The 26380-nt window shown below is 36.8% G+C and overlaps 2 protein-coding genes across 6 annotated transcripts in view; one reads left to right on the top strand and one right to left on the bottom strand.

Annotated features, from left to right (window-relative positions):
* The window catches only part of Cep85l (centrosomal protein 85 like), a 114219-nt gene that overhangs the window by 51824 nt on the left and 36015 nt on the right, over nucleotides 1-26380 (bottom strand). The window lies entirely within an intron of this gene.
* On the top strand, nucleotides 13872-23844 carry Pln (phospholamban). The gene is made up of 2 exons (XM_038338865.1): nucleotides 13872-13944; nucleotides 23374-23844. Exon 2 carries the CDS (start codon nucleotides 23479-23481, stop codon nucleotides 23635-23637), a length of 159 nt encoding a protein of 52 aa, XP_038194793.1. The 5' UTR covers nucleotides 13872-13944; nucleotides 23374-23478; the 3' UTR covers nucleotides 23638-23844.

The raw sequence follows: 26380 nt of genomic DNA, 5'->3' as shown, positions 1-26380 counted from the left end.
GAAGCTATGTCCCAGCATACAAAGATCCTTAAGGATTCTATTTCATCTATGAATGGCATCCTTGTTTTGACTGGCTGCTTCCTACACAGATCAGCCCTCAGCAGACAGAACTACAGCTGAGACCCAGGCAACTCAACAAAGAACACCTGCTCTTCACACACTGCCTCAGCCTATGTGCCAACTAATGGCTTGTAGCATACACTCTGAGAACTGCGTTTCAGGTTTTATATCCTCTGCCTCCTTTATGAGAAAAGATGCTACGTAAGAGATGACCATATCCTCACAGAGCCATAACACTACTCTTTACATAGCCCTGGCTGCATTTTCTCCCCACAGCTAAAACTATCCTTCAGGAAAAGCCTCTGCTGTGCTATTTTTTTTACACACTGTTGGCAACAAGAAAATAACAGAAGGAACAAGGGGTCTGCAAGAGAATGACATCTGAGAACAATATTTGACTTTACACACTTTGAGCCATTGGCAGAATGGATTACTTAAAGCACCTGCTAAGTATTTTGATGAACATACATAAATAAAGCTAAACATACAATTTTATTAGCATTTGTAATCATTGATCTAAATCCCTCAGAAATAAAATGAACAAAAAATAAAATGAGCAAAAGGGACAAAAAATTGTGCCTTTCCTTGTAATTAAGAAGATAACATTATACAAACAATAACCAAAATTAGCAAGATTCTTTCTTTCTAAATATTAACACAGATAAAAACACACACACAAGAAACAATAACACAGCAAACATCCCAACTGAAAGGAAAGCACTCCCCCTCCCACATCCACTCCTTTGTTTCTGTTCGGAAAGGGGCAGTCCTCCCAGGGATGTGGACAAAGCATGGAATATCTATCAACGTGAGGTAGGATTAAGTTCCTCCCTACATATTATGGCTTGGTAAGGCAACCTAGTAGGAGGAATGGTAAGTTCCCAAAAGCCTGCCAAGCATTAGGGACAGGCCTCATTCTCACTGCTAGGAGTCCCACAGGTAGACCAAGCTACACAAATGTCACATACACGTAGGGTCCTAGGCTGGTCCCATACGAGCTGCTTAGCTGTCAGTCCAGTGTTTGTGAGCTCCTGTTAGTTGTCTCTGTGGATTCCCTTAGGATGACCTTGACCCTGCCCCCCCCCACCTCCTCCCTTGGCTTGTACACTTCTTGTTCCCTCTCTTCAAAAGGATTCCTGGAGCTCAGTCCAGTGCTTGGCTATGGATCTCTGTGTCTGCTTCCATCAGTTACTGGGTGAAGGTTTTGTGATGACAACTGGGGTAGTCACCTATCTGATTACAGGAGATGGCCACTTCAGGCTATGTATTCACTATTGCCAGGAGTCTAGCTGGGGTCATCCTTGTAGATCCCTAGGAATTACTCCTGCACAGGTTTCTACACCCCCATCAAGACATCTCTTTAATTACTTTCTCCCTCTGTCCCACCTTCAATCCCATCCCTCATGTTCCCATTCCCACCCGTCCACAATTTATCTGAATCTCTTCTATTTCCCCTTTCCCAGAGAAATCTATGCTTCCTCTTTAGACCCTCCTTGTTACCTAGCCTCTCTGGTTACCTAGCATGGTTATCCTTTACTTTACAGCTAATATCCACTTACGACAAGTACATGCTATGTTTGTCTCTCTTGTTCTGGGCTACCTCATTCAGGATTTTTTCTAGTTCCATTCATTTGCCTTCAAATTTCCTGATGTCATGGTAATTTTTAACAGCTGAGTAATACACTTCACTGTGTAGTGTACCACGTTTTATTTATCCATTCTTCCACTAAAGGACATCTAAGTTGTTTACAAGTTCTGGATATTACAAATAAAGCTGCCATGAACATAGTTGAGCAAGTGTTCTCATGTTATGATTTAGTAGCCTTTGGTGAGTATATGCCCAAGAGGTAATGCTGGGTCTTGAGGTAGACTGATTCCAGTGTTCTGAGAAACCACCATACTGGTTTCCAAAGTAGCTGTACAAGTTAGCACTCCCACCAGCAGTGGAGGGGTGTTCCCCTTACACTACATCCTTTCCAACGTAGGCTGTCATTGGCATTTTTGATCTTAGCCATTCTGACAGGTATACGATGGAATCTCATTTTGATTTGCATTTCCCTGAGAGCTAAGGATCACAAGCAATTCTTTAAGTAAATCTCAGCCATTTGAGATTCTTCTGTTGAGAATTCTGTTTAAATCTGTACCCCATTTTTAATGGAATTATTTTGTATTTTGATGTCTAGTTTCTTGAGTTTATATATTTTGGAGATCAGTCTTCTGTCAGATGTGGGGTTAGGGAGGATCTTTTCCCATTCTATAAGCTATCGTTTTGTTTTCTTGACAGTGTCCTTTGCCTTATGGAAGCTTTTCAGTTTCAGGAGGTCCCACATACTGTCAGTATCAGTGTCTGTGCTACTGGAGTTACATTTAGGAAGTGGTCTCCTGTGCCAATGGGTTCGAGGCTTCTATATATGTTGAGGTCTTTGATCCACCTGAACATGAGTTTTATGAATCTGCATTTTTCTATATGCTGCCATCCAGTTATGCCAGCACCATTTGTTGAAGATGCTTTCCTTTTTCCATTGTATAACATTGGCTACTTTGTCAAAAATGAGGTATTCATAGGTGTGTGGATTTATGTCAGGGTCTTAGATTCAATCCCATTGATCCACATGTGTTTCTATGCCAATAACTAACTGTTTTTATTACTATAGCTCTATAACAGAACTTGAAGTCAGGGATGGTGATACCTCCAGAAATTCCTTCATTGTATAGAGTTATTTTAGCTATCCTGGGATTTTTGTTTTTCCACATTAAGTTGAGTATTGTTCTTCTGATGTCTGTGAAAAATTTTGTTGGGATTTTATTGGGACTGCATTGAGTCTGTAGATTACTTTTGGTAAGATTGCTATTTTTACTACGTTAAACCTACCAATTCAAGACCATGAGCAATCTTTCCATTTTCTGATCCCTTCCCCAATTTCTTTCTTAAAAGACTTAAAATTCTTGTTATATATATAGCTCATACAATCCCTCCTCCCTCTATTCAACTGAACTCCTGGAGTTCAGTCCAGTGCTTGGTTGTGGAACTCTGCATCTGCTTCCATCAGTTACTGAGGGAAGACTTTCTGATGAAAATTAGGGTAGTCATCAAACTGATTACAGGAGAGGCCAGTTCAGGTACCCTCTCCACTATTGCTAGGAGTCTTAGCTAAGGTAATCCATATGGATTCCTGGAAGTTTCCCTGGCACCAGGGTTCTCTAACCCCAAATGCCTCACATCAAGATATCCCTTTCATTATTCTCCCCTTCCATCATGCCCCCAACCCAATCCCTCATTCCCATTCCATTATTCCTTCCCCTCTCACCCCCTGCCCCCAGTTTACCCAAAAGATCACATCTATTTCCCCCTCCCAGAGAAACCTCCATATCTGTCTTTGGGTCCTCCTTGTTACCTAGCCTCTCTGGATCTGTGAATTGTAGCCTGGTTATTCTTTACAGCTAATATCTACTTATGAGTAAGTACCATGTTTGTCTTTCTGGGCCTAGGTTATCACTCAGCATGCTTTTTTTTTTCTATTTCCATCCTTTTGCCATTTTATATACATTGTTTTTACTGTTGAGTAGTAATCCATTATGTAAATGTACCACATTTTCTTTATCCATTCTTCAGTTGAGGGGCTGTTCTTCTGTTTCTCTGAGAATTTCAATAGTATAGTTTGCTTCTGTTAATTATAGACAATTTAAGTAATCAAGAGTATAAGAAACTTATAAATATGTAAAGTGTTTCTCATAAGTAATAAAATTTAACTGAAGAGGAACATGAAATATAAAGGTAATCATAAGGGCTAGCCTGAGAAAGGAACACCAAAGTGATGCTTCTGAATTTAAAAAAAAATCAAAGGGTTTTTTTAAACAGGCAAACATTATTATGAACACATTGTATAGCTGTTAAATTTAGGGAAAGAAAATAATTCCTTTGCAACCCAAAAAATGCAAAAAAAAATCCATTATTCTTTGCTAATTAGAGAAGAAAACACTAGTTCAATAGACAAAGAAAAATCATAAGTTCTCTGTATATAGGCCCTAACTAGACTCAAATATGTTAGTCTATACGTTTATAGACTCAGGAGAAATAAACACACACACACACACACACACACACACCTCCTCATTGGAATGGCAAATTCCACTCTCCTAATTGAGTAAGAATAGCTTATATCTACAACAATAGCAAGCATGCTACTGAGATGAAACCCAGATGCTATGAAAAGTTGCCAAAATATGTCACTTAGTGGCCAAACATGATCTACCAAAAGTTTCCTCTAGTGCGTCTGAAAATAGCTGGTGCTCTCTGGCTAGAAAAACAGTGACCCTAGATACTGCAGTGCTGCTGCACTAGCTACAGGGCCACCTCTGCAGTTCTTCAGGCTGTTATCGCTCTCCTTCATGGACCTTTCTCCCGGACCTCAGGCTACACTCACAACACGTCAAATAGCGCAGCAAATCTTCCTCTGTTTCCAAGAATAGTCTATCTCAAGTAGGACTTTATAAAAGCATTTTGGTAAAAGAATGATACCTCAGCCAAAAGAATCTCAGGAAGCTCAACAAATAAAATGAAAATTAGCTACAAACAGCATTGAATTTAACAGATTTTTATTTACTGAAAGAAAAAATATTAATAAAAGAACTATGAATTTGGCAGAAACTACGCCTGTGTTATCTGTGCGGTACACTGCCACATCTTTCAACAAAACCAAGGCACAAACACATTTTCAATATTGTCATTGGCCATCCTTTCCAATAGTGACCTCAAGCCCTCAAACCTCTGAATTACAAAAGGAACTATGTTTGTACTATGGAACTGTTCTTTTAAGACTTTCTTTTTTAAACAATCATAAGATAAATGATCTAGTTGGTTCTTTGGAAAGGGTCTCATAGTCCAGACTGGCCTGGAACTTACTATGTATAGCCAAGGATGACCTCGAATTCCTGATCTTCCTGCCGTTACCTCCCAAGTGCCAGAATTACTGGTGTACAAAACCACAGTTGGCTCAGGAACTGTTATTTCTTCTACTTACTTTTACTAACTCTATAATGCTCTCCTGTCATCCAAATATACTTTACTGAAATAAAAATTCAAATGTATTGAATTATATAAAGAGTAAAAGAAAACAATAAAGAGAATACACACATATACACACTTATATCTTAAAAGTATGTGTACATGAAAATAAAACCTTGGAAGTTTTTATCCCTACCACTCTATAAAACTAAATTAGCATTAACTTTCATTATTCCTTTAAATGAAATTATATAATTTATTTTTATTAGTAAATTAGACATCTACTACTTAGTCAAATTGGACAAAATCACTAAAAGTATATTTATAATTCACAATAAAGTTAACTATAAGTGGAAATAGGTGCAAGATGTGGCGCCACACACCTGTGAACCTAGCACTTGAGAGGAGGAGGCAGGAGGGTCTAGGGCAGTTCAGGTGACCTTCCACCACACAGCAAGTTTGAGGCTGGCCTACAAGACATACCCATGCTACCCCCTCACTCAAAAGGGTGAGAGTATAGAAGTTATTGAAAAAAGGCATTTAATATAATATGGGCTTATTTTACATGGTGTTTAACATTATGAGTACCAATGTACCAGACAATACAGACAGCTTCTACTAAATCTGAGCTGTAACAGAAATAGAAACATATTTTCTATTAAAACTCAGATTGCCAGTGTGTTTTCACTATATTTTACTATTAAGAGATGAAAGAAAAGCTAAAATAATGAAAGTGTTCTAGGACAAAAACAATGCCTGCATTAAAGCACAGCAGAGAATGTATTAAACACAACTATTAATGATAGTTATCTTAAAAGGGGAGAGAGCTCTTTTGTGCTACATCAATTATCTAGCTTCCCTTACTGTTCATATGTTGGTTGTTTTCTATTATCACACTTAGGGATATGTAATGTTTTCTTCTATATCTTGAAAGTGCCACTGAACCATTTTTCCAGGTCAACTTTGATGGCCTGCACCTGTAATCCCAGCAACAGAGAGGCAGAGGTAGGGACTGATGAGTCTAAGATCAGCCTGTTCTATATACTGAGACCATTCCAGACTACATTCTCAGCTAATTGCAATCTTATATTTACTGCCCTGCAAAAAATAAATTCTTAGCTTTTCTTTAACAAAGAAGCTTCTTCAAAGTTATTAGACTAAACTTTGGAATATTAACCTAAATTTCAAATATAGGTCAAATTCATGTAAAAGCCTGATCATCAACATATAAACTAACATTACGGTATGAAAAGTTTACAAAGCCAAGAGATATACTGATATGTTTATTTCTATTCAGTTTATTGTTTCCGAGAGAAAAAATAGTTAATATCTACTGATAGACTAATTCGATCAATTACAATACACTTAATGCTCCCAAAGGTTTCCAAACTAAAATTATTGAAATTTAAATATACATATTTAATATATAAGCACATAAAATGTCCAAATACACCAAAAAACACTTCAAACTAAGAAATTAATCAATGAATATGCATAATTTGGAGACTTTTTTAAAACTTAAGAAATATGAAAGCAGAGATATTATGATTTTTGTTTTGTTCCATTCTGCATGTGCCTTGCCTTAGACTAGCAATCAGGAGTTTGACAATAAAAATAAATTAGAGATTGAGGCAGAGACCACACCAGCCAGAGCACATGAGTAACCTGCCTACCAGCAAAACTGCACCCCTCCCTGAATTCTGCACCCCTCCCATGACCATTTCCCAAGCTTACGTGTCCCAGTTAGTCCCTGGCCCCACTGCTGGGTCCTCCCACTACCCAGAAGACTTCTGCCAAACAGTCCCATGCCACACAAACCAGAACATGTGAGTGAACTGCCTGTCAGTGGAACTGTACCCCTCCCTGGATTCTGTCCCCAGTGACCTTTCCCCAGGACAAAGCTATCCCAGTTCTGCCCTGGCCCTGCTGCTTCTGGGCACTGCCCCCAACCCCCAGGGGACTTCTGCCACTGAGGCATAGATAATAGTAGGCAAAACCAGTGAGTGACCCTCCTGTCCTATGGTCCAGCCCAGCCCCCATCTCAGAACCAGCACCACAACTGGGCACTGCCACCAATTCCAGAAGAATCCTACTTCTCTGCTGCAGACCTCACCAGGTGAAAATGGGTAAGTGGCCTGGCCTGCCTTACAGCTGGACTGCTGCCACCCTCTGGGTTCTGTTCCCCCAAGACCCACACCACCACCCAACCCTCCCACCTCATCATCCTCCCTGTGGCCAGCCCTTCTCCAGAAATCCATCAGACTCCATAGGCCTAGACACAGTCCACACCAATTGACAGAACATCCCCAGCAGCTCTACTGGAGGCCAGGCTAGTCCTAGGTAATACACAGATTAATAGAAATGGGTTAACCAAAGATATAAGAGCTAGCTAATAAGAAGCTAGAGTTAGCAGTCTTTTGAATAATATAGTTTCTGTGTCTCAATTCTACTTAATACTAGTGAAAGCATGGTTATTAGGGAGAATCTACAACCACCAATTTACTAAACCCAATTTATTATTCCAAACAACAATCTATAAACATTTGTCCTTACAGATAAGTCTACTTCATCAATGAATCTTCTCTTTGCAACAGATGGTAACCACTACAGAAAACCACAACCAATCAACACGCAGAGTTCTGAAACCTGTCCTAACAGACACATCTACAAAACACTCCCACATCTGTGGCTCAGGGAACATTGCAGAATAGAGGGCAAAAAGGTGTGAAAACAGAGGATCAGGAAGTTTGCTGTGAGACTGTGTCTCCTGGTAACATAGAAGCTATAGTTATGATGTCTCACTAACATCACTGCTCAAACAATCTGAAATAGGATGACATCAACAAGCATGCCAAACTGGCCAGGGAAAAGCCCATGAGGCCTCAACCCTACACAAAGAACTCTGGGCAATTGAGAAAAATAAAACCAATAAACCAAAATTCTGAGTAAGCATTTCTATGAGTTAGGAGGTTGGGGAAACAAAGAAAGATAAAAAGGCCACATATAAGTTACTGTTAACACTAGTGCTTTGGGGTTTTGTGGGAGAACACCAATCTGTTTACCTGTAAGCTTTTGAGACAGTTTCCTTTTGAAGGTCAAGTTGGCCTCAAACTCAAGATTCTCCTCCCTGGGCCTTCTAAGTGCTGGAATTACAGACAGGCAAAGCCATGCTTTTGTTCTAGGGTATTTCACAGGCATGCCTTTTAAAATTCACAAAAGTAAAATTTACATTCAAATAAAGCTAAATTTAAAAACTAAATAAAATATGTATGTGCGAGTCAATGTTGAGAGTTTATAAAGCACCAAGAAATGTTGCAAATCCATTGAGGAAACAAAATAAAATCTTAATTTAAAAATAAAATACAAATCAGAAAGTACAGACTTACTTAGTATGGTCTTTTTTCACATTTACCCTCCAGACATACTTTCCTTTTAAAATAATGACAAAATATATTTTCTTGATTACTATCCTATGTATGTTATTCATTTATATTCTTTCTCTCTGAAAGAGCACTAAAGAGGATTTAAGAATTGCTTCTAATGGTTCTACAGGGTAATTCAAAATCACCTGGTAATCTTTTCCAATGCTTACTATATTACTGTGTTCAACTCTTCATTATGTATTTAAGAATCAGCACAGGTCCGCACTCCACAGAAAACTGACCTATAAAGAATAAGTGGCAGCTGGGTACAGCTACATACACCTGCAATACCAGAACTTGGGGGGCTGAGGGGAGAGAACTTTGAAGCTAGCCTGGGATATATATTTATAAAAAAAAAAAAAGGCCTTACCCCCAAAGTAAGTAAAGAAAAAAAGAATAAACAGCAAATAAAATGAGTTACTGAATAGGCTCTCAAAGAGTTTGTAATCTGTCAAGCAGATTAACATAGAGCAGACAGAAATGAACAGGGGAATGTAAAATGGCTTAGCAAAGGGCAGGGAAAGCTTCGCAGAAAGATAACTAAGGAAGCACTCTGACAGGACATTCTTGTGAAAAGTACCCTGGCTTAGAATAGAACAGTAACCTGTCCACAGGGTCACAGGAAGCTGCCCAGAGTCAGAGCACAAGACAGAGGAATGTGATAACAGACAAGACAAAGCAGATAGGGCTTCAAAGACCAAGCTGAAATATTTGTTTTCAGCCTGCTGAAAAACTCAAAAGGGCTGTGTCCCAAGCACAGAAACTTCCCATCACAGGAATTTTGTATTTCATGTTCCAGGGACCTTTCTGATAAAGTGCTGAATCCTAATGCTCTGTTCTCAGCGTGTTTTTATATGGATAAAATAAACTATGTAGAATTCTAAATATCTCTGTAGATAGTCCACACCTCAGCAGTACAATATAACATATAGTTGGTATAGAATGACTTTTGATAGGGTTTGCAGCACACTGCCCCAAAACATGGCACCTTGGCACATGAGAAAAAGCATCCACAGAAAAGCCACTTTCACCTTCCTCTTGCCTCAACCCTGAAGCAAATCGTACAGTCTCAGAAAATCACCCTGAGTCTTTCCATCTTTACCTCACTAAAACAGATCATATGCTCCTCAGGAGAGGTGGTCCTCCTACACCCAAAGGAAAGGGACCAACCACTATTACACTCGCTCAGATGCCATGGAACATTACATTTATCACGACTTTAATATTACTATAAATAATCTGCCTAGAGAAATTACATAGTGTGCCTGGCATGACAGTGCATACCTGCAGGATCAAGAGGCCCAGAGAAGGAACTAAACAGTCAAGCCTTGCTAAATTCTCCTCACTTTATTACTAGATCACACCCATTATCTTCCCATTCACTGCCTACTTTTCCATTGAACCTAACATAAAAAAAGCAAGCTTACCTGTTTCTTTGGGCTATTTTCCTATAAAGATTCCATGGCATGCAATACTTAAAAGTATGTGCTTTTCTCTTGTTACCCTGCCTTTTGTGTTAACAGCCTCACTCATGAACCTAGTGATGAGGGAAGTAAAAAAGCCTGTTTGTTCTCTTCCAAAGAAAGTTATATTTCCAAAGAACAGATCAGAAAGTGGAAAGGAGGTAACTTTACAGGGGAAGAGCCTGAAAAGCACTACACTTCTGCTAGGTGATCAAGGTTAACAACAGTGATCATTATGTCAGTTTAAAGGACCCCTGATAAAGAATATAATGAAATGGATCTTACCCCTTTGAGCTCAATACCAGAAAGGTATTAACCAAACTAAGCATGAAGAAACACCAGACAATCAAGATTCAGGGAGATGCTATAAAATATCCATTATTCTTCAAAACTACCAGGATCATTTAAAAAGCAAATTTGAGGAAATTGTTAAAACCAAGTGAGCAGAAAAGAGATGTGATTATTAAATGTAGTTTTAAAGAGAGAGACATTGAGAAAAATTAAGTAACAACATTACTAAAAATACATGGAAGCATCTGCACAATTGTTGAGATGATAATAGATACTAATGGAGAATGCTAATGCGGGAAACGATGTAAAGTGTATAGAAACACTGTACTATCTCTGTCATAACTCTAGAAACTGAAAAATGTTCATTTAAAAGGTAGAACGCATGGGATTAGGAAAGAAAAGTACAATCAAATTATTGTTTGTAAAGACAATTGTGTGACACAGTATATAGGTTCTTTGTCAGTGCATTACATTTCTTAATTATATTTTGGACTTTTTTGATAGGGTTTCCCATAGCCCGGGCTAGCCTCCAGCTCACTACACAGTTGATGATGACCTTGAAACTCCCTACCCTCCTGTTGCTACCTTCCAAGCTTCATGATGCAGGTACATATGTACCTCCAAGTCTGGTACATTAAGTAATATCTATAGGCATGTCTAATTATGGCAATTTCAAAACAGTGATAAATACAATATTTCAAAATAATCTCAAATTACCATAATAGGTTTCCCTTCCTACCTTTAGGGCTTAGTTCCAGATCCTAATTTGAATACCAAAATCTGCAAATGCTCAGATCCTTATAAAACAGCACATATTAACACACACATTCCCATGTATACTGTAAATCATTTCTAAGTGGCTTATGTTAAATGTAGTAGGAATTGTAAGTACTTATCAAACTATTATTTATGGAATAATGAAAGAGCGAGTCTGTGTACACTCAGAATGCAAGTTTGAATTACATTCTATTTGCTGTTGGCTGGATCCATGGATATAGAATCCACAGACTCTGAAACTCAACCTTAAAGTATCTGACATTTCTTCAGCACTGCCAGCATTTCAGTAGTTCTGCGGTCTACAGTACAAAATAGACAAACACGGCTTTCCTCTCTTTGCTCTTCCCATTCTCAAGAGTTTTGTTCTTTACATTTTCTTAATGTCTGCCTTCTGCAAAAAAATGAATAAACAAGAAATTCATTTAGAGTTTAGTAAAAACAACAACTGTTTTCAATGTTCAAGGACTTGAGCTACATCCCTTTATGGCCATATATTACCACTCCATTCTCTGAAGGCAAAAAGAACTTGAGCACTAACATGACACGGATACCTTGTCACAGAATCGCTGATAATCACTGTGCACTTCTTGTTGCTAAACCCTTAGCCACAATACCATTCCACACATTTCTCAAAGTCATGTGCCCAAAACTGGATTCCAGTGATACTGAGATTCCAAAGGAAGACTCACAAACACTCCTAAGAGTTTTTCCGGACTCACGTCCAGAATTTTTGAGCAACACTCAATAACTGACAAATGTTTCTACTAAACAACCTGCTTACAGAACTTTTTAAAACGCAAATAATTCCTAAAATTCCAAAGGAATTATCATGAGCCGCACAGCTAACTCCCCAAAAGGGCAACCCTGAATGGTCCTCACTCTCATACACATTGCCAGTAGAACCTGGATTCCAGTTTTCAATTGTCAGAACCCATAGTACCCTCCTAAGGTTTGTGTCTACCATACATGCTTTTTGAATAAACTTGCAAACATGCAAGATAACTAGGATGTATTTAGTCTGTGGCAATTCCTTACTTTCTCCAACCAAGTATTATCATTCTGTTTTACATAAGCTTCATGCTCAAACAAATGCATGTATCTGACAAAGCAGACTTTGCAAAAATAGTCTTGAATAATTCATAATAATTCTTAAGAACTTATTTGTTAATACATACTATTATATGAAAGCTAAGTCCAAACTATGACTTTGCCCTTGAATATGCTAATTTCATCAGGAACTGTGATTTAACTCATCTTCATCTCAGGTCTCATCTGCTCTTTACCAGCTGTGTTATCTTTGATGAGTTACAATAGGCCACTGAGCCCTCTCAGGTCTCACATCACTAGCAGTATTTACAACTGATAGCATGGTATTTATCACACAAGAACAAAGAGAAAACAGCTGTAAAGCATCGAGGAAAGTATCAAACACTCATCGGGAGTTCTTGCAACAACATAGTCTGCACTTTACTCTTACGTAGTAAATACTTGACTAAATAATATTTATAGAAGGTCTTTGATTAAAATATTTTTCATCGGTTTGAACTAACCTTTTAAATAACAAGAGATGTGTTCAAGAGAAAGATTTCATCTCTCTTTGCAGGAAGCCAAGATCATCTCCATTTAAGGACACATGAGCAGCTACAGTCACACATTTCTGCTACCCACAGGAAAGAGGAGGCTGAGTTTATGCTGCTACAAGCACTTTAAAAATTACAAATAGGTTCTCCAAAACTAAACAAATCTAAAATTCAGAATGTGCAAGTGTGCTGATTTACGTACATGCAATGTAAAAGCAATAAAGTGTATGAAGAGAAAGTAAGACAAACACTCGGCTCTGCCAAAGGACTCAGTCCTGTCCAAAGATAGTACTGAACTACGAGTGTCAATCTACTTTCTAAAAGGTTACTTACGGTTCAGACAAGAAAATGCTAGATTAGTTAAAAAACAACTTTCAGAAATGCTCCAACACTTAAATTTCAACACTTGAGAACCTGGTCAACAATGCCTCATTATCATACAACTGACAGGAACCTACAGCCATTTCTTTCTAAAAAGCTACACTTGGTACTATAACAGCTTATAAAAATCTATTATGTTTTTGTGGTAATATAATGTAGCTATACAAAAAAAAAAACCGTAAGTACTTAAACTTCTATTTTACTGTCTTTCTAGGGACAATACATACCTTTTGAAACATGTAATCATTCATGAAAACATTAAGTGCCTAACTGAAGAAAATACAATAATTTAATACATTTGCCCTCCTTAGCTATAAGAAAAATACTTTCTTTTACAAAATCCAAAACCATTATTAACCTAGTTTGCTCATACACATTCTCTCCCCTATACCTAGACAGATATGAAGCACAAGTATAAAATAGGACAGGAAAAGGCATCAAACCTCGCCTAAGGCTGTTCACTGCCCTGGATGCTGGAGCCTAAAGCACAGCCGTTCCATGACCACTACTGCTAAGTCCACACCACTGCTCTCGTGCTACTTGCATCCCATTGCAATGATTTAGTTCTTCTGCAGCACCAGCAGTACAGGATTATCTCTAAGTCAGAGGACACAGACCTTCTTAAGGAAAGCTATCTACTGTAAAATTGTATCTTCAAGCTTACCTATTTAATTCTGTTAACTGCTACACACATTCTAAAATTAAAAACTAAAAGTGAAGCATAGTGTTAATGACCTTTCAAAGCTAAAGTAAGATAAGACCTAAGGTTAGGTTATGATAAGAACATAGCTAACCAATCATAACGTTAGAATTCCTATGTGACATCATAAGACCTCCCTAGAATACTTTTCCTCCTCCACCTACTGCAGCTGCTCCCATAAACCTGGGAACAGAAACCTCACAGCTAACTTCCCATAGACTTCACACACTTAATACTCGGCATTGTGATGATCACAGAAGCCAAGGTAAGACATGATATCGCTGATTTTGGAAATTCTTACTTTCTGTAATCAAACTTAGTAAACTTTAAAAGAATCTTATCTTCCAAATTCCAATTCAAAGTTAGATAATAAAAGAACCTGTTATGAATGACAAAATGCTTAAACCCAGTAAAAATTAGGCAACTTTAAAAGAGGTTATATTCTTCTTTAAATTTTGGTTATTAGTTATTTTGGTTTTTCAAATGTGAGCTTCTTACAATTGAAAACCCTCTCAACTATACTAGCGTACATGATGGTAGAGGTAAATTAATTTCCATGCTATAGAAATGGTTTCATTTGTTGTATGTTGCTCTGCTGAGACGGGGAAGGACAGGGCACTGACAGCCGTGGAACACCGTTTATTTATAACTTACAACTGTGGGACACGCACACTGCTCACACACTCCGATGTTATCAGTATGGTTCTTAAGGTGACACAATCAGAGATCTTAAGAATAAATAATAGAACTCCTTTTTAAAATGCTCTTGGAAAATATTACTTTCTAAAATGAGAGTCCAGTCAACTTCTAAACACTTCTACAACTGCCACTTTCACAGAAAGGACAGTTTGCTTTAAGTTTGATACTATAAAGAACATTTGTCACAAAGAAGATTTTTTAAAGCGACAGAATAATTCAACACTTTAAAAGGGGGAGAAAATTTGATAAATGTATATTCATCTCACAACAGAATACACTCTTGTAAAGTTTTCATTCTCCAATGTTTCTAAATTTCCTGTTATAAATTTAGAAGTAACACAAGAAAAAACAAAATGCCCAGGAATGGAGATGCCGCAAAAAAATTTATTATTAACATTTGTTACAAAACTCAACTTGCTAAATAAAATGTTTTCTCGCCCTTAAATCTATTAGACCACATAGAAAATTATACCAATTTTTATTCCACTATTTATACTCATAACATACTTAGGTACCAAAATAATACTTTATCAATTCCTGTAACAGTAACTGTTGCTTATGACAAACGCAACTTTGGAGTCTCCTAGGCAGCACTCTTAACATGCAGAAACATTTCCAGTACGAGTCTCTAATGCTAGGAGCCTTAAGCTGCCTTGCAATACTTCAGTACTCATAAAAAATACTTTTCCTTTGATATTATACAAATGACACTTGGTGTCAAGGTTTGATTTGCACATTTCTGCATTTTTTACATTTTTATTTATCTATCATGTATGTGTGCACATGTGTGAGAAAGAGATGGAGAAAGAGCAACCAGGGCAAACGTGTGGAGGTCATCGGATAATCTGTAGTCCTTTCTCCTCTTCCACCACACAGGTTCCAAAAATCAAACTTGTAGCATAAGGTTTGGCAGTAAATGCCTTTCTTGCCTTTACCCACTGCCCCCTGCATTTTTACTTTAAAGAATATCAAATAGCATTCTCAAAGTTCAATGATGTGTACAAAAGTTTTTCAACGGGAAGAGAAAAGTAGATAATGAGCTTTTTTCCAACAGAATTTTCATACATCACACTTTGTTCCAAAAGTAGACAACTTCTAGAAAAAAACACTGTTATTTAAGTATCTTTAGCAGCATAAGAGGATAGTATAATTAATGACTATGACAAAAAATTTTCAATGTATAAAGCTGTAACACCAGATATGTTTGAATCATGCATTTCTATATAGCTTTATGATGACACAGAGTATTTTGTTTATAAAGGTATATTCTTTAAAACTAAGCACTAAAGAAGTCAGATAAAATCAAATGGAAGAAATACAAAGGATATACAAATTATGCAAGATAAACTTTTTGATATGAAGAAAGAAAATTTGCTTTTCCAAGGGGAGTTGCATCAACACCATTTCCTAAAACATATCAAAATTATTTTAACGGTATTTTGGTAGACAGAAAGGAAAATCATTGCATTTGGATCATATATTAACAAATGTTTCTTAATCTCACGAATTTATTAAAACAATATTTATATTAAAAATTCGAAGTGATTGAAATCTTAATGTATAGAATGCATTAAATAAATTATAAATTAAAGTGATTATGTAATTTAAATTATATGTTAAAACTTTGGAAATGATTAAAGTATAGGTCACCCCTCTATAAATTGATAGTATAAACTTCCTTATTCTAAATAAACATTTCCTGAGTGCACTTACACAAAAATACTCTCTCTGATCTTAATTATTTTTGTGTTTGGCCCTGTATCTCTTCATCACGTTTAAAAAAACCTGGTCAGGTTCACAGAGCTACATGTAAACAGAACTGAGCAGGCAAAGCCATGTGCACATCCCATCACTGATGAGCACGGTTAAAACAAATCATCATGCTGACCAAGCAGGTACAGTAAAGAAAGTGAGGAATGCGAATGGTACTTTATAAGGATGAATGTAGAGGACGCAAGCTTCTGTCACTTTCAAAGGCGCTCCATCAAGTGCTATGTCTTTACTACTCTGTATATTATTCTAGGTATCATTTTCAAAGCCAGGCATAAAATATTACCAATGTCTTTAGCAATCAAGCAGTAAGTTCTAGTCAGAAAAATCAGACATTAACATGCCGCAATCAAATTAAAATCTTCAATTATTTAGCTTGCCCCGTTGAAAAAAAAATATGCCTCCAATCCATTTAGGCTTGTTACCTAAAAAACTCAGATTATTTTTCCCCATAACTTTGCACAAAAACTTCAAGATTTTATTTCAGTCCCATATTCTACCCCTATATTTCATCAACATCATTTCTCACTCATTCACTCTACCATTTAAAAACTACTTAAGGTCACTGCTTAAAGTTCCTGAGCAAAAGAATCTTGCTTTGTTATCTACATTAAGAAAATAATTTTTATCTAATGTTTGAATCCACACATTGACCATACCAACAAAAATGAAACTTCAGAACTGGGAATCAAGAACATAACCCTTCTAACTACAGCAGCATGAACTGATGAAACATCGTCTCTTCGGACATTTCCAGAATGGTGCAACAGGATCCTTACCTGACACAATTCTGAAGCATGCATTACCAAATAAACACAAAATAAAACCTGAACATCATTTTGAGTGAGGTAACCTAAACCCAGAAAGATAATTATCATATGCACTCATAAGTGTTTTTAAACATAAAGCAAAGCAAACCAGCCTACAAATCACAATCCCAGAGAACATAGACAACAATGAGGACCCTAAGAGAAACATACGTGGATCTAATCTACATGGGAAGTAGTAAAAGACAGGTCTCCTGAGTAAATTGGGAGCATGGAGACCATGGGGGGTGTTGAAGGGGAGGGGAGAGGCAGGGAGGGGCAGAGAAAAATGTAGAGCTCAATAAAATCAAAAAGAAGAGGAGAAGAGAAGAGAAGAGAGAGAGAGAGAGAGAGAGAGAGAGAGAGAGAGAGAGAAAGAGAGAGAGAGAGAGAGAGGAAGAGAAAAGAAAAGAAGAGAAAAGAAAGAAAAGAAAAGAAAAAAGAAAAGCTGAGTGTAGCTGCGCCTCCCTCCTTCAGTAAAGCCACAGCTAACTGAGGACCTCTAGTGCTTTATAGCGTGTACTTCTCCAGGGCTTTCACAAAGAGTTGAGCGGCTGTATTTGCTAAGTGACATTCAATTTCTCGTAGTACTTGCCTAATGCTTTCTCCCTGCACTCTCTTTTTTAAAAAATTTTTAAAAAAATACAGAATCTCAATCTTTGATACCAGGTTAAAAACACTTGCGTGGTGGTACACACTTGTAAATTCCAATTGAAGCAGGACTGCAGAATTCAAGACTAACCAGTGCAACACTAAGTTTAAGTAAGAGCAGTGTGGATTATATCGTCCAAAAATAGGACTATGTTAATAGACAAATACATGTATTTTTAACATCAACAAAAATAAACCTACAGACAAAACAGGCATAGCCATGAGCCAGTTTCAGAGGGAAGATCTCCATCCTGTTGTTCAATGACTCCACGTCAAGACAAATTTAAACAGGGTATTTCTCTTTTTGTTTGTTTGTTTGTTTTGTGTTGTTTTTGGAGACAGGGTTGTCTCCCTGTCCCAAAACTAGCTCTTGTAGACCAGGCTAACCTTAAACTCACAGAGATCCGCTTGCCTCTGCTTCCCAACTGCTGAGATTAAAGGTGTGTGCCACCACCACCTGGCCAACAAGATGGGTATTTCTTTATTGGGCCAATTTAGAAATCAAAGGCCATTTTATTATGACCAATTGTTAGCACAACCAGGCAGAAGCAGCTGAAAGATTCTCAGACACTTCTGTCTGCTCAACAAAGCTGGAGTGCAGCTGCCACAAAGGAACTTCCAACAGAATTTAGCAGTTTGCAGTCTGACAATCTTAAACTTTTACTACAGTAAACTTTCATAAACTAACAGGTTGATTATAAATCTAATGACAATACTGTCCTAATTTAGTTTAACAAGTCAAAAATAAAAAAGGAACAAACCAACTTCTGGCTTATTTGTGAGATGGTAATAAGTACCTGGAGGGGAAAGACACACACACATAGCGAGAGAGAGCGAGATACATACATGCATACATACATACATACATACATACATCTCCAAATAATCTTAACAAAGATAAACTCTGCTTACTCAAACTCAATCTATACAGAATTCTGATCGTCTAAATTAATCAAATGGGAAAAATACTAAATGTGTCTGTCAGACTGTAGTTTCTTAAAAGCATAATAAACAAGTAGACAAAAACAAGAAGACAGCAAAAGCCCAAAACGAACTTGAGGATTCTCAAGGATGTGACTTTGTCATAAACCCTACAATTCAGCAAGTTCTACAAGGCCATCAAAGTGTTTGCAGTGGGGATTACTGTAGATGGAGCAGCGGGGCTGCGTCCTGCCACCCGGCTAGCTTTACATTCGAAATAATTACATGGAAACTGTATTCTTTTAAACACTGTCTGGCCCCTTAGTTTTAGCCTCTTAATCTAAAATTAAATCTAGCTTTAACCCATATTTAGTAATGTGTGTAGCACCATGAGGTGGTCGCTTACCAGGAGAAATCTTAACCTGCGTCTATCTTGGAGAGGAGAAGCATGGCGACTGCCTGAAGGGTCTGCCCGACTGCTTTCTCTCTCCCACAATTCTGTTCTGTCTACTCTGCCTACCTAATTTTCTGTCCTATTAAAGGGCCAAGGCAGTTTCTTTATTAACCAATAAAAGTAACTTATAGACAAATGACCCTCCTCCATCAGGTTACTACACATCATATACAAAGCTGTGAATGTGTCAATTGCCTGTAAGTTATAAGACAGGCCACCAAATGATTCCAAATCTATTGAGGTTTCCTTCTCACAAGAATACATCTAGCATACCATTGAAATTAAGGATTCCTGTAAGATATATGTATGACTTCTACCCAATAAGTTCTTAACGAAGTATATGATCTTTTTTCCCCCTTGAGATGGCGTCTCACTATCTAGCCCTGGTTGGCCTCACACTCACTGAGCTCCTCCCTACCTCTGCCTCTTCCCTCTGGAGTGATAGAACTAAAGCATGCACCACCTCTACTGGCAATATGACAGAGGATCATGGTTGCCTGCAGTTTTCCTCTTTCCTCCTTCTAGTGAAAAATAATAAAATACTCTTTAGAACATAATTTATTAAGTTCCAATTTTAACTTCTTTAGAAAGAGCAGGAATGTCATACTAGCTCCCACTAAGAAAAGAACTGGTGATTACATTCAATCCATCCAAAAATTAGAACAGGTCCCATATACATACAACACAATACCGGGCACTTTTCTGCTTCTTCCATACAGTTCAAAGAAAAGATCTGGTAGTTCCCACAATCAAACACACATCTTTCTTATTTTCAGTACTCTGGTACTAAAAACAGGATGATTAAATTTTAAATAAGTCTGTAAGTGAATAGGCTCCTTGTCCCTAGTAAACACCCAATAAACACATATGGCCTTTTAAAAAGGGATGTGGGAGACTAATTTTACATCCTAACACAATCTATTTTTGAATATCCTAAAAGATGCTCTAAAAACATCAGCTAATGAACTCTTTTTCTATATTGCCCATCAAGTATTAGTTTATTGAAGTGTTGCTATAAGAAAGTTGAAAAGAGACTATGGAATCTCCAAACTTACAGAGTAGTGATCATGAGGAACAGAAAAGACACCTGACCCTGTGTTACAAACTGCAACATCTCTAGTGAGATACATACAGATCCAAAATTAGGTCTGCAGTGTTCTTAACTCTCAGCTTTCCTATTCTCAACATATAAGAGGAAGCCCCATCATGGAGAAATGTAGCTTAATCATCACCCTATCAAAGCACTATAAAATAAACTGAGCAAAAAACTTACATGCATACCATGGACATTTCCTCATTTCGATTTTAGCCAAGACTATAAACTTGCTACAAATCACTTTATAATTATGACAAGTTTTCAAGCTTGCCAAGAAACATTTAGTTTTTGATCTGGTCACTATGTGTCCTTTATAGACAATTCTCTCATTTATTGAACAAAACCTTCAATAAAAAGTGGTGTAATATGATGCCCTCAGTGTACCAATCATGATTTATTCCATTACAGATTTATTTTTTATTTGCGTGTACATATGTGTCTGTGTGAACTTCTGCCACATGTGTAAAGGCACCTGCAGAAGCCAGGAGAGGATGTTTCATGCCCACATTATAGGTGGTTGAGATTGGCCTAACCTGAGTGCTGGGGAGTGAACCACATCCTGTGGAAGGGCAGCTAGTGCTCTTAACCACTGAGCCACCTCTCCAGCCCCTGAATGTTTTTAGTAGTTGACAGCAGATCTCTTTGTATCTCACAAACACCAAATACCCACTTGTACAAAGCCTAACTCAGTTTAATGTCAAGTTAAACAAGAAACTATCAATTTAGGAAAAACCTCCTCTAAGTCATATTTTCTTTATCTACAAATAGAAGAGACTTAAATATTAGTGACGATGAGTTTAATAGCAAATCCTATGACTCAAATTCATTAATATGACAATTACAGCAATGCATTTTTAAACTATTTTCTAAAAATTTTAGTCATAAACCTCTTATTCAACTTTATGGATTTAATTAAATTATGCTAATTTTTTCACAAAAAATACAGAATGAATATATGCTTCCTTCATTCATATACTAGAACCTCTAGTTGGGGACAATGACACATATACTGAAACTATAGCATAACCAGATAGATATCCTGATTTAGCGACACAAAATACTATGGAAACTCGGCAAAGCAGATGATACCACTTACTGGCTGAAAAGATCTTATTCCACAGTAGTGTTTAAACTGGGCTCGAAGGATCAGTTTTGTGTAGCTGAGAATCAAAAGGTAAAAGGGGTAGATGTGGCTTTCCAGGAAGAAACAGAACATGTACAAAAGGCACAATCATGAAAAAGAGTACAGTGTTTATAGCAAGGGGCATTGCATGTGACTGAATCACCAAGTGTCAGGCAGAATAGAGAATGACCCCTGTACATGCTTTTTGATGAACTCCTTTCTCGTGTGTGTGTGTGTGTGTGTGTGTGTGTGTGTGTGTGTGTGTGTGTAGTGACAGTTTTACCTTGTACCTAGGTTGCCCTCAAATTTATAATCGTGCCGTGGCCTCACACATGCTAGAATTATAGGTATGAACCACATCTTTTAATAACCACTGAAACATTACAAAAATATAGTAATTATCAATACTAACTTCTAATTTTCTCAAAACTATAGTTTATTATACATCTTCCTATAAAAGGACTTATAAAATATACAGATTCTCCAACACTACAAATTTCCCAAGACCTATAATAAACTAACAGAAGCACATACTTGAAGTTGCTTTATACCTGTAGCATTTTATCTGGAGAAATCAAATAAAAGTAATTAAATATGCTAGGCTTGAGCTCCCATCTTTTCAATGTGAAATTCTATAGATAATTCAGCCACCTGTGCTAGACAATTGGGAACATATGCTAGACAAACATAAGCTGTTACTATCTATTGAGAACAGATTTTGATATAAATTGACTCTGTGTGGCTCCTCATCACAGGCATACACATGAAAGACAGAGACACACACCAAATGAAAATCCAGTCTATTACACAATTCAAATCCTAACAGAGCCAAGTTGAAGATTTGAGAACTACAACATCTGACTGGCATATACCACACAGTTTCTTTACAACATAAGCACCAAGTTCTATCTGGTTCTGCCTGATGCAAATCTTCCCCTTTCCCAATCTCTTTTTCTCCTCTCCTCAGTACTAGTCTCAAGTATGGGATCCACAGGCAGAGGTGAGTTCAGCAGAGCACAGAGCCTAGGGGGAGGAAATCCAACCTGAGAGCTAGAATCTGTACTAACATCCTGCTACAAATGATGCAGCAACAAACTAGACACAGTTGTCTCCAGAAAGTAAGATACTGCAAGATTAAAAATGTTCTGATAAAAAACAAAATATTAGCCCAGCATAGTAGTACAGGACAGTAATCCCTTCACTCAGTACGCAAAGACAGAAAGAAGCAGAATGGTGGCCTCCAGTTGGAGGACAGACTGGCTATGTAGTAAATTCTGGGCCAATCAGGATTGCATAGCAACACCCTGTCTCTAAACAATAAATAAATAATAGTTTAGTGAAAGAAAAAAAATAATGTCAAAGTTTAAGTAGCTGATGTCTTCAGACAGTTCACTTAGTTTATTTTAAATCTGTATTTAATTTCCTATTAATATGCTTCATTTTGTTGTGTTTATTAATTGTCAAAGCTTTAGACCCTACATATTCTGCAATGGTTTAGGAACTTTGAAAGATGGCCAGACAAAAACCCACTCCAGATAGGAAAGATTAGCTGAAAACCAGAACTGTCCATGGTAGTTTAGTGCAATAATCATACTGTGCATTCCGAGCTTGTCAGTCTTTAGTACTCAGTAACATCGTGTTCAAGAGTTGAAAACATTTACAAGGGGTTGGATCTGGGAAGAGGAGTCAGGAAGAATATGTGAATATGATCAAAATACATTGTATGATTCTATAACAGTATAAATCATAAAGGAGAATGGCAAGCAGCTGCATCTGTTTTTAATTTCATATTTAACTTCTTTCTCAGTGGACTATTTTATTTTGGACTAAAATTAAGATATAATTTACTATATGCTGTTTTATGAGATTAGTCCTGAAACACTTATAATAACAAATACATCAATTGTGTTTATAGAGAACTAGATTTAAAGAAACAACAATATTCCATAAACCTAGTAATACCTGCCAAAAACTACAGTTCCTATAGCTCAAACAAGACAAATGAGACTGTGGTAACATATGAGATATAGAAGCAGAGAGATCATGAAGACTGGAGACAGTTAATGTTATAAAACACAGAGATGAGGAAGATTAATTTATGCAAAACTGTGCATCTCTATCCAGAGAATGGGTTTAGGTATGAACCTAATCCATTTACTATTTTCACATTCCAGGCCTCCTAAAAGAAGACAGCTCACATTTGCCTGCCTGCTCCCAGCTTTTTATCTTTCTCTTGACCACTCAGAACTTCAGTCTTCCTGCTATTGCCTTCCAGCATCATGGAGAAAGTCCAATACCTCACTCGTTCTGCTATCAGGAGAGCCTCAACTATTGAAATGCCTCAGCAAGCACGGCAAAATCTCCAGAATCTTTTTATCAATTTTTGTCTCATCTTGATCTGTCTCCTGCTGATCTGCATCATTGTGATGCTTCTATGAAGTGTGGCTGCCACCTCCAGATCTGTGACATGCCAGCTCAGCTTCAAACCTAGAACCTCCTCATGGGGGGAAATACAGCCTGCTCCCTGCCTAGAATGTCTTTGTGAAGGTCAAGATGAGGGGTGAAACTAACCTTTAGCCAATGTATTCATCTGGATCTTGTAAACAAACTTTACAATGACTAAGTGTGCATAATGAAGCTGCCGATTTCCTCAAAATGGCTCATAAATTTCTTTCCTGATTATTTCTGACAATGAAGTATGAGTTTTCATTTTGAAACGGCACTGCCAAAAGTTCACTTTCTGCATCCAGCACTAGCTTTACTGCTAAGAAGCTCACTTTATAGCTCAATCTTGGGGATAAATGAAATTTATACTGCTTTGCCAACACTTTTTTTTCTACAGGAACTAAGTATTCTTCAGGTCTTCACAAAGTAGAAAAACAATAATTTAAATGAAGTGTTCTTATTCAAAGTAGTTCACTGGGTCCTCACATGTATGACTACTGTTATTATTATATTATTATACAGAAGTCTTGATAATTATTCTGTCAGAATAAATACCTTAAAATAAAGATCTTGTCATTTATCTATACGCTAATATTTTAAGTTTATGAGAATCAAATAAGAAAAAAAGTCAAATTCTCATATAAATAAAATTCCTTATTATAAATTTTCCTCAAGGATTGTGGAATTTACAATTAAGTTAACCACAAATCTGCTCTCTTCAGGGATTGGTGATCAATAAGAACGAATATCTTTCTATGTGGCTGTGATAATTGCTAATAAAGCAAAATCTCACCTGAATTTGACACTAACATAGATATCCTTGGTTTTATAGGATTTCTCCTATTCCAATCAGATTTCCAATAACAAGTATTATTTCAAACATTGTAATTTTTTAAATTCTGAACCTTCTCTCTCCAAACACTAATTCCTCCATTATACTTAGATGTGAACTTTTATTCTGTATAATCTGTAATAAGATTTAGCTGTCCTCCTCTATTGCCTAGAGAATTAGCATTTGCTTTGCTAAGTTTAGTAGAGCTAGCAACACTATAATTCTTACTGAATATGTTTTCAATATCCCCTTTTAAATTTCTAAATATCTTTCTTTCAATAACTACTAAAAGAATAGGAGCAGAAAACTATGTTGGAAAACATAGTCACCAAAACATTAATAACTTAAATTGGCAAAATATAAAACTATTGAGACCTCTACTTTTTAATCTACTAATTTTAAGCCCAATTCAAGATATGCTACCAATACAGCAATTACTAAGAGAAAGTGTAATTAGACACACTTTCCACAAAGACTGTAAGGATATAAAGCATCCATATTCACTTTGGTTTCTAGAAGGATGCTAATTCAAATTGAATGTTTGGGTTCAGAAGTTAAAAAATTATCAAAAGGAGTCCATGTTAACAGAGTTCTCTTCAGCGAGGGCTAAAGATTCCCATCACACACACACACACACACACACACACACACACACACACACACACACACACCTATATATAAAGCATGAATGACATAATCATCTAAACCAGGGTTCTCAACCTTCCTAATGCTGACCCTTAAATACAGTTCCTCATATTGTGCTCATCCCCAACCCTAAAATTATTTTTGTTGTTACCTCATAACTGTACTTTTGCTACTGTTATGAATCATAGTGTAAATATTTTGGAGATATAGGTTTGTTGGGGGTCAGGACCCCTAGGTTGAGAACCACTGATAAATGGTCTGCATCATTATCTACGTAGGAGTACACAGGTTCTGTAGCTGGCTGTACTGACAGTGAAACTGCAGTTGGAAAGTCCCGTGTCTCTCGGCATATTGCTCACTACTACATCAACTTCAACATGTTAATCATCAATTTACAAGGTTTTTCCTCAGTAAAACAAGTTCTAGCTGTTTTTCATTCTGTCCTTAATAGAATTACAATCTGATCTGATCAGGAGTCTAGAACAGTGTAGTTCATTAAAATGAGAAACAAAAAGCCCGTTCTATAACTGAGAGCTTATTCTGTTTAATCATCACACAAGAGTAAATTGTAAGGAATAAAACTTTGAAGATAATGACCATTCAAATACTTCTCACAATTTTACAGGATACTAAAAGAGAACTAATTTTTTAACATCTAATTTACATTTACATTTTTAGTGGTAAAAAGCTTATCTGTAAAATGCAATCAGAACCACCTATACTCAAATGAATACTTGACCTAGTTGATATTTGAAATCAATTATATGCTACTGGCTATCAAACGTTCTAGTTATAAAGAGTTTTGTGTTGTAAAGGTCTGAGAGAAGTACTTTTCCCAAATAAAGTAAAAATCAAGGTTTTCTAATACAAACACAAAATGGGGGAGGCCTCCATAAAAAAATGAATTTTCTACCAGATATTGTTTAACCTTATTTTTGAGTCTTTTGACAAGGTGTGAGAATATGGTCAATCAGATAAAAAAAAGGTTTGGTTTTATGCTAATACCCATTTTAATGTCTGGAAATTACATGCTAAATTATATGCACATAAAGATATAATAAGAAAAATCTATTTTTAAAACACGTATCAATATTAGATGCTTGCTACCTGTTGAGTCACCAGATGTGATGGCACTGCATTGTGACATAATCACATCTCTCAGTATGTTGCTTCTCTCAGTCAAAAAGTCAAAAACGTAACAGCATGCAAAAATAGGAAAAATAAGAAAAATCTCAAAGAACATAATAAAATCCTTAAAG

The sequence above is a fragment of the Arvicola amphibius genome, chromosome 8 (assembly GCF_903992535.2).
Source record: "Arvicola amphibius chromosome 8, mArvAmp1.2, whole genome shotgun sequence".
Taxonomy (NCBI): domain Eukaryota; kingdom Metazoa; phylum Chordata; class Mammalia; order Rodentia; family Cricetidae; genus Arvicola; species Arvicola amphibius.
This window is presented reverse-complemented; position numbering and strand designations above follow the sequence as displayed.

Excerpts from the sequence above, each read along its gene's own strand:
- Pln (XM_038338865.1), top strand. The coding sequence starts at position 23,479 with ATGGAGAAAGTCCAATACCTCACTCGTTCTGCTATCAGGAGAGCCTCA.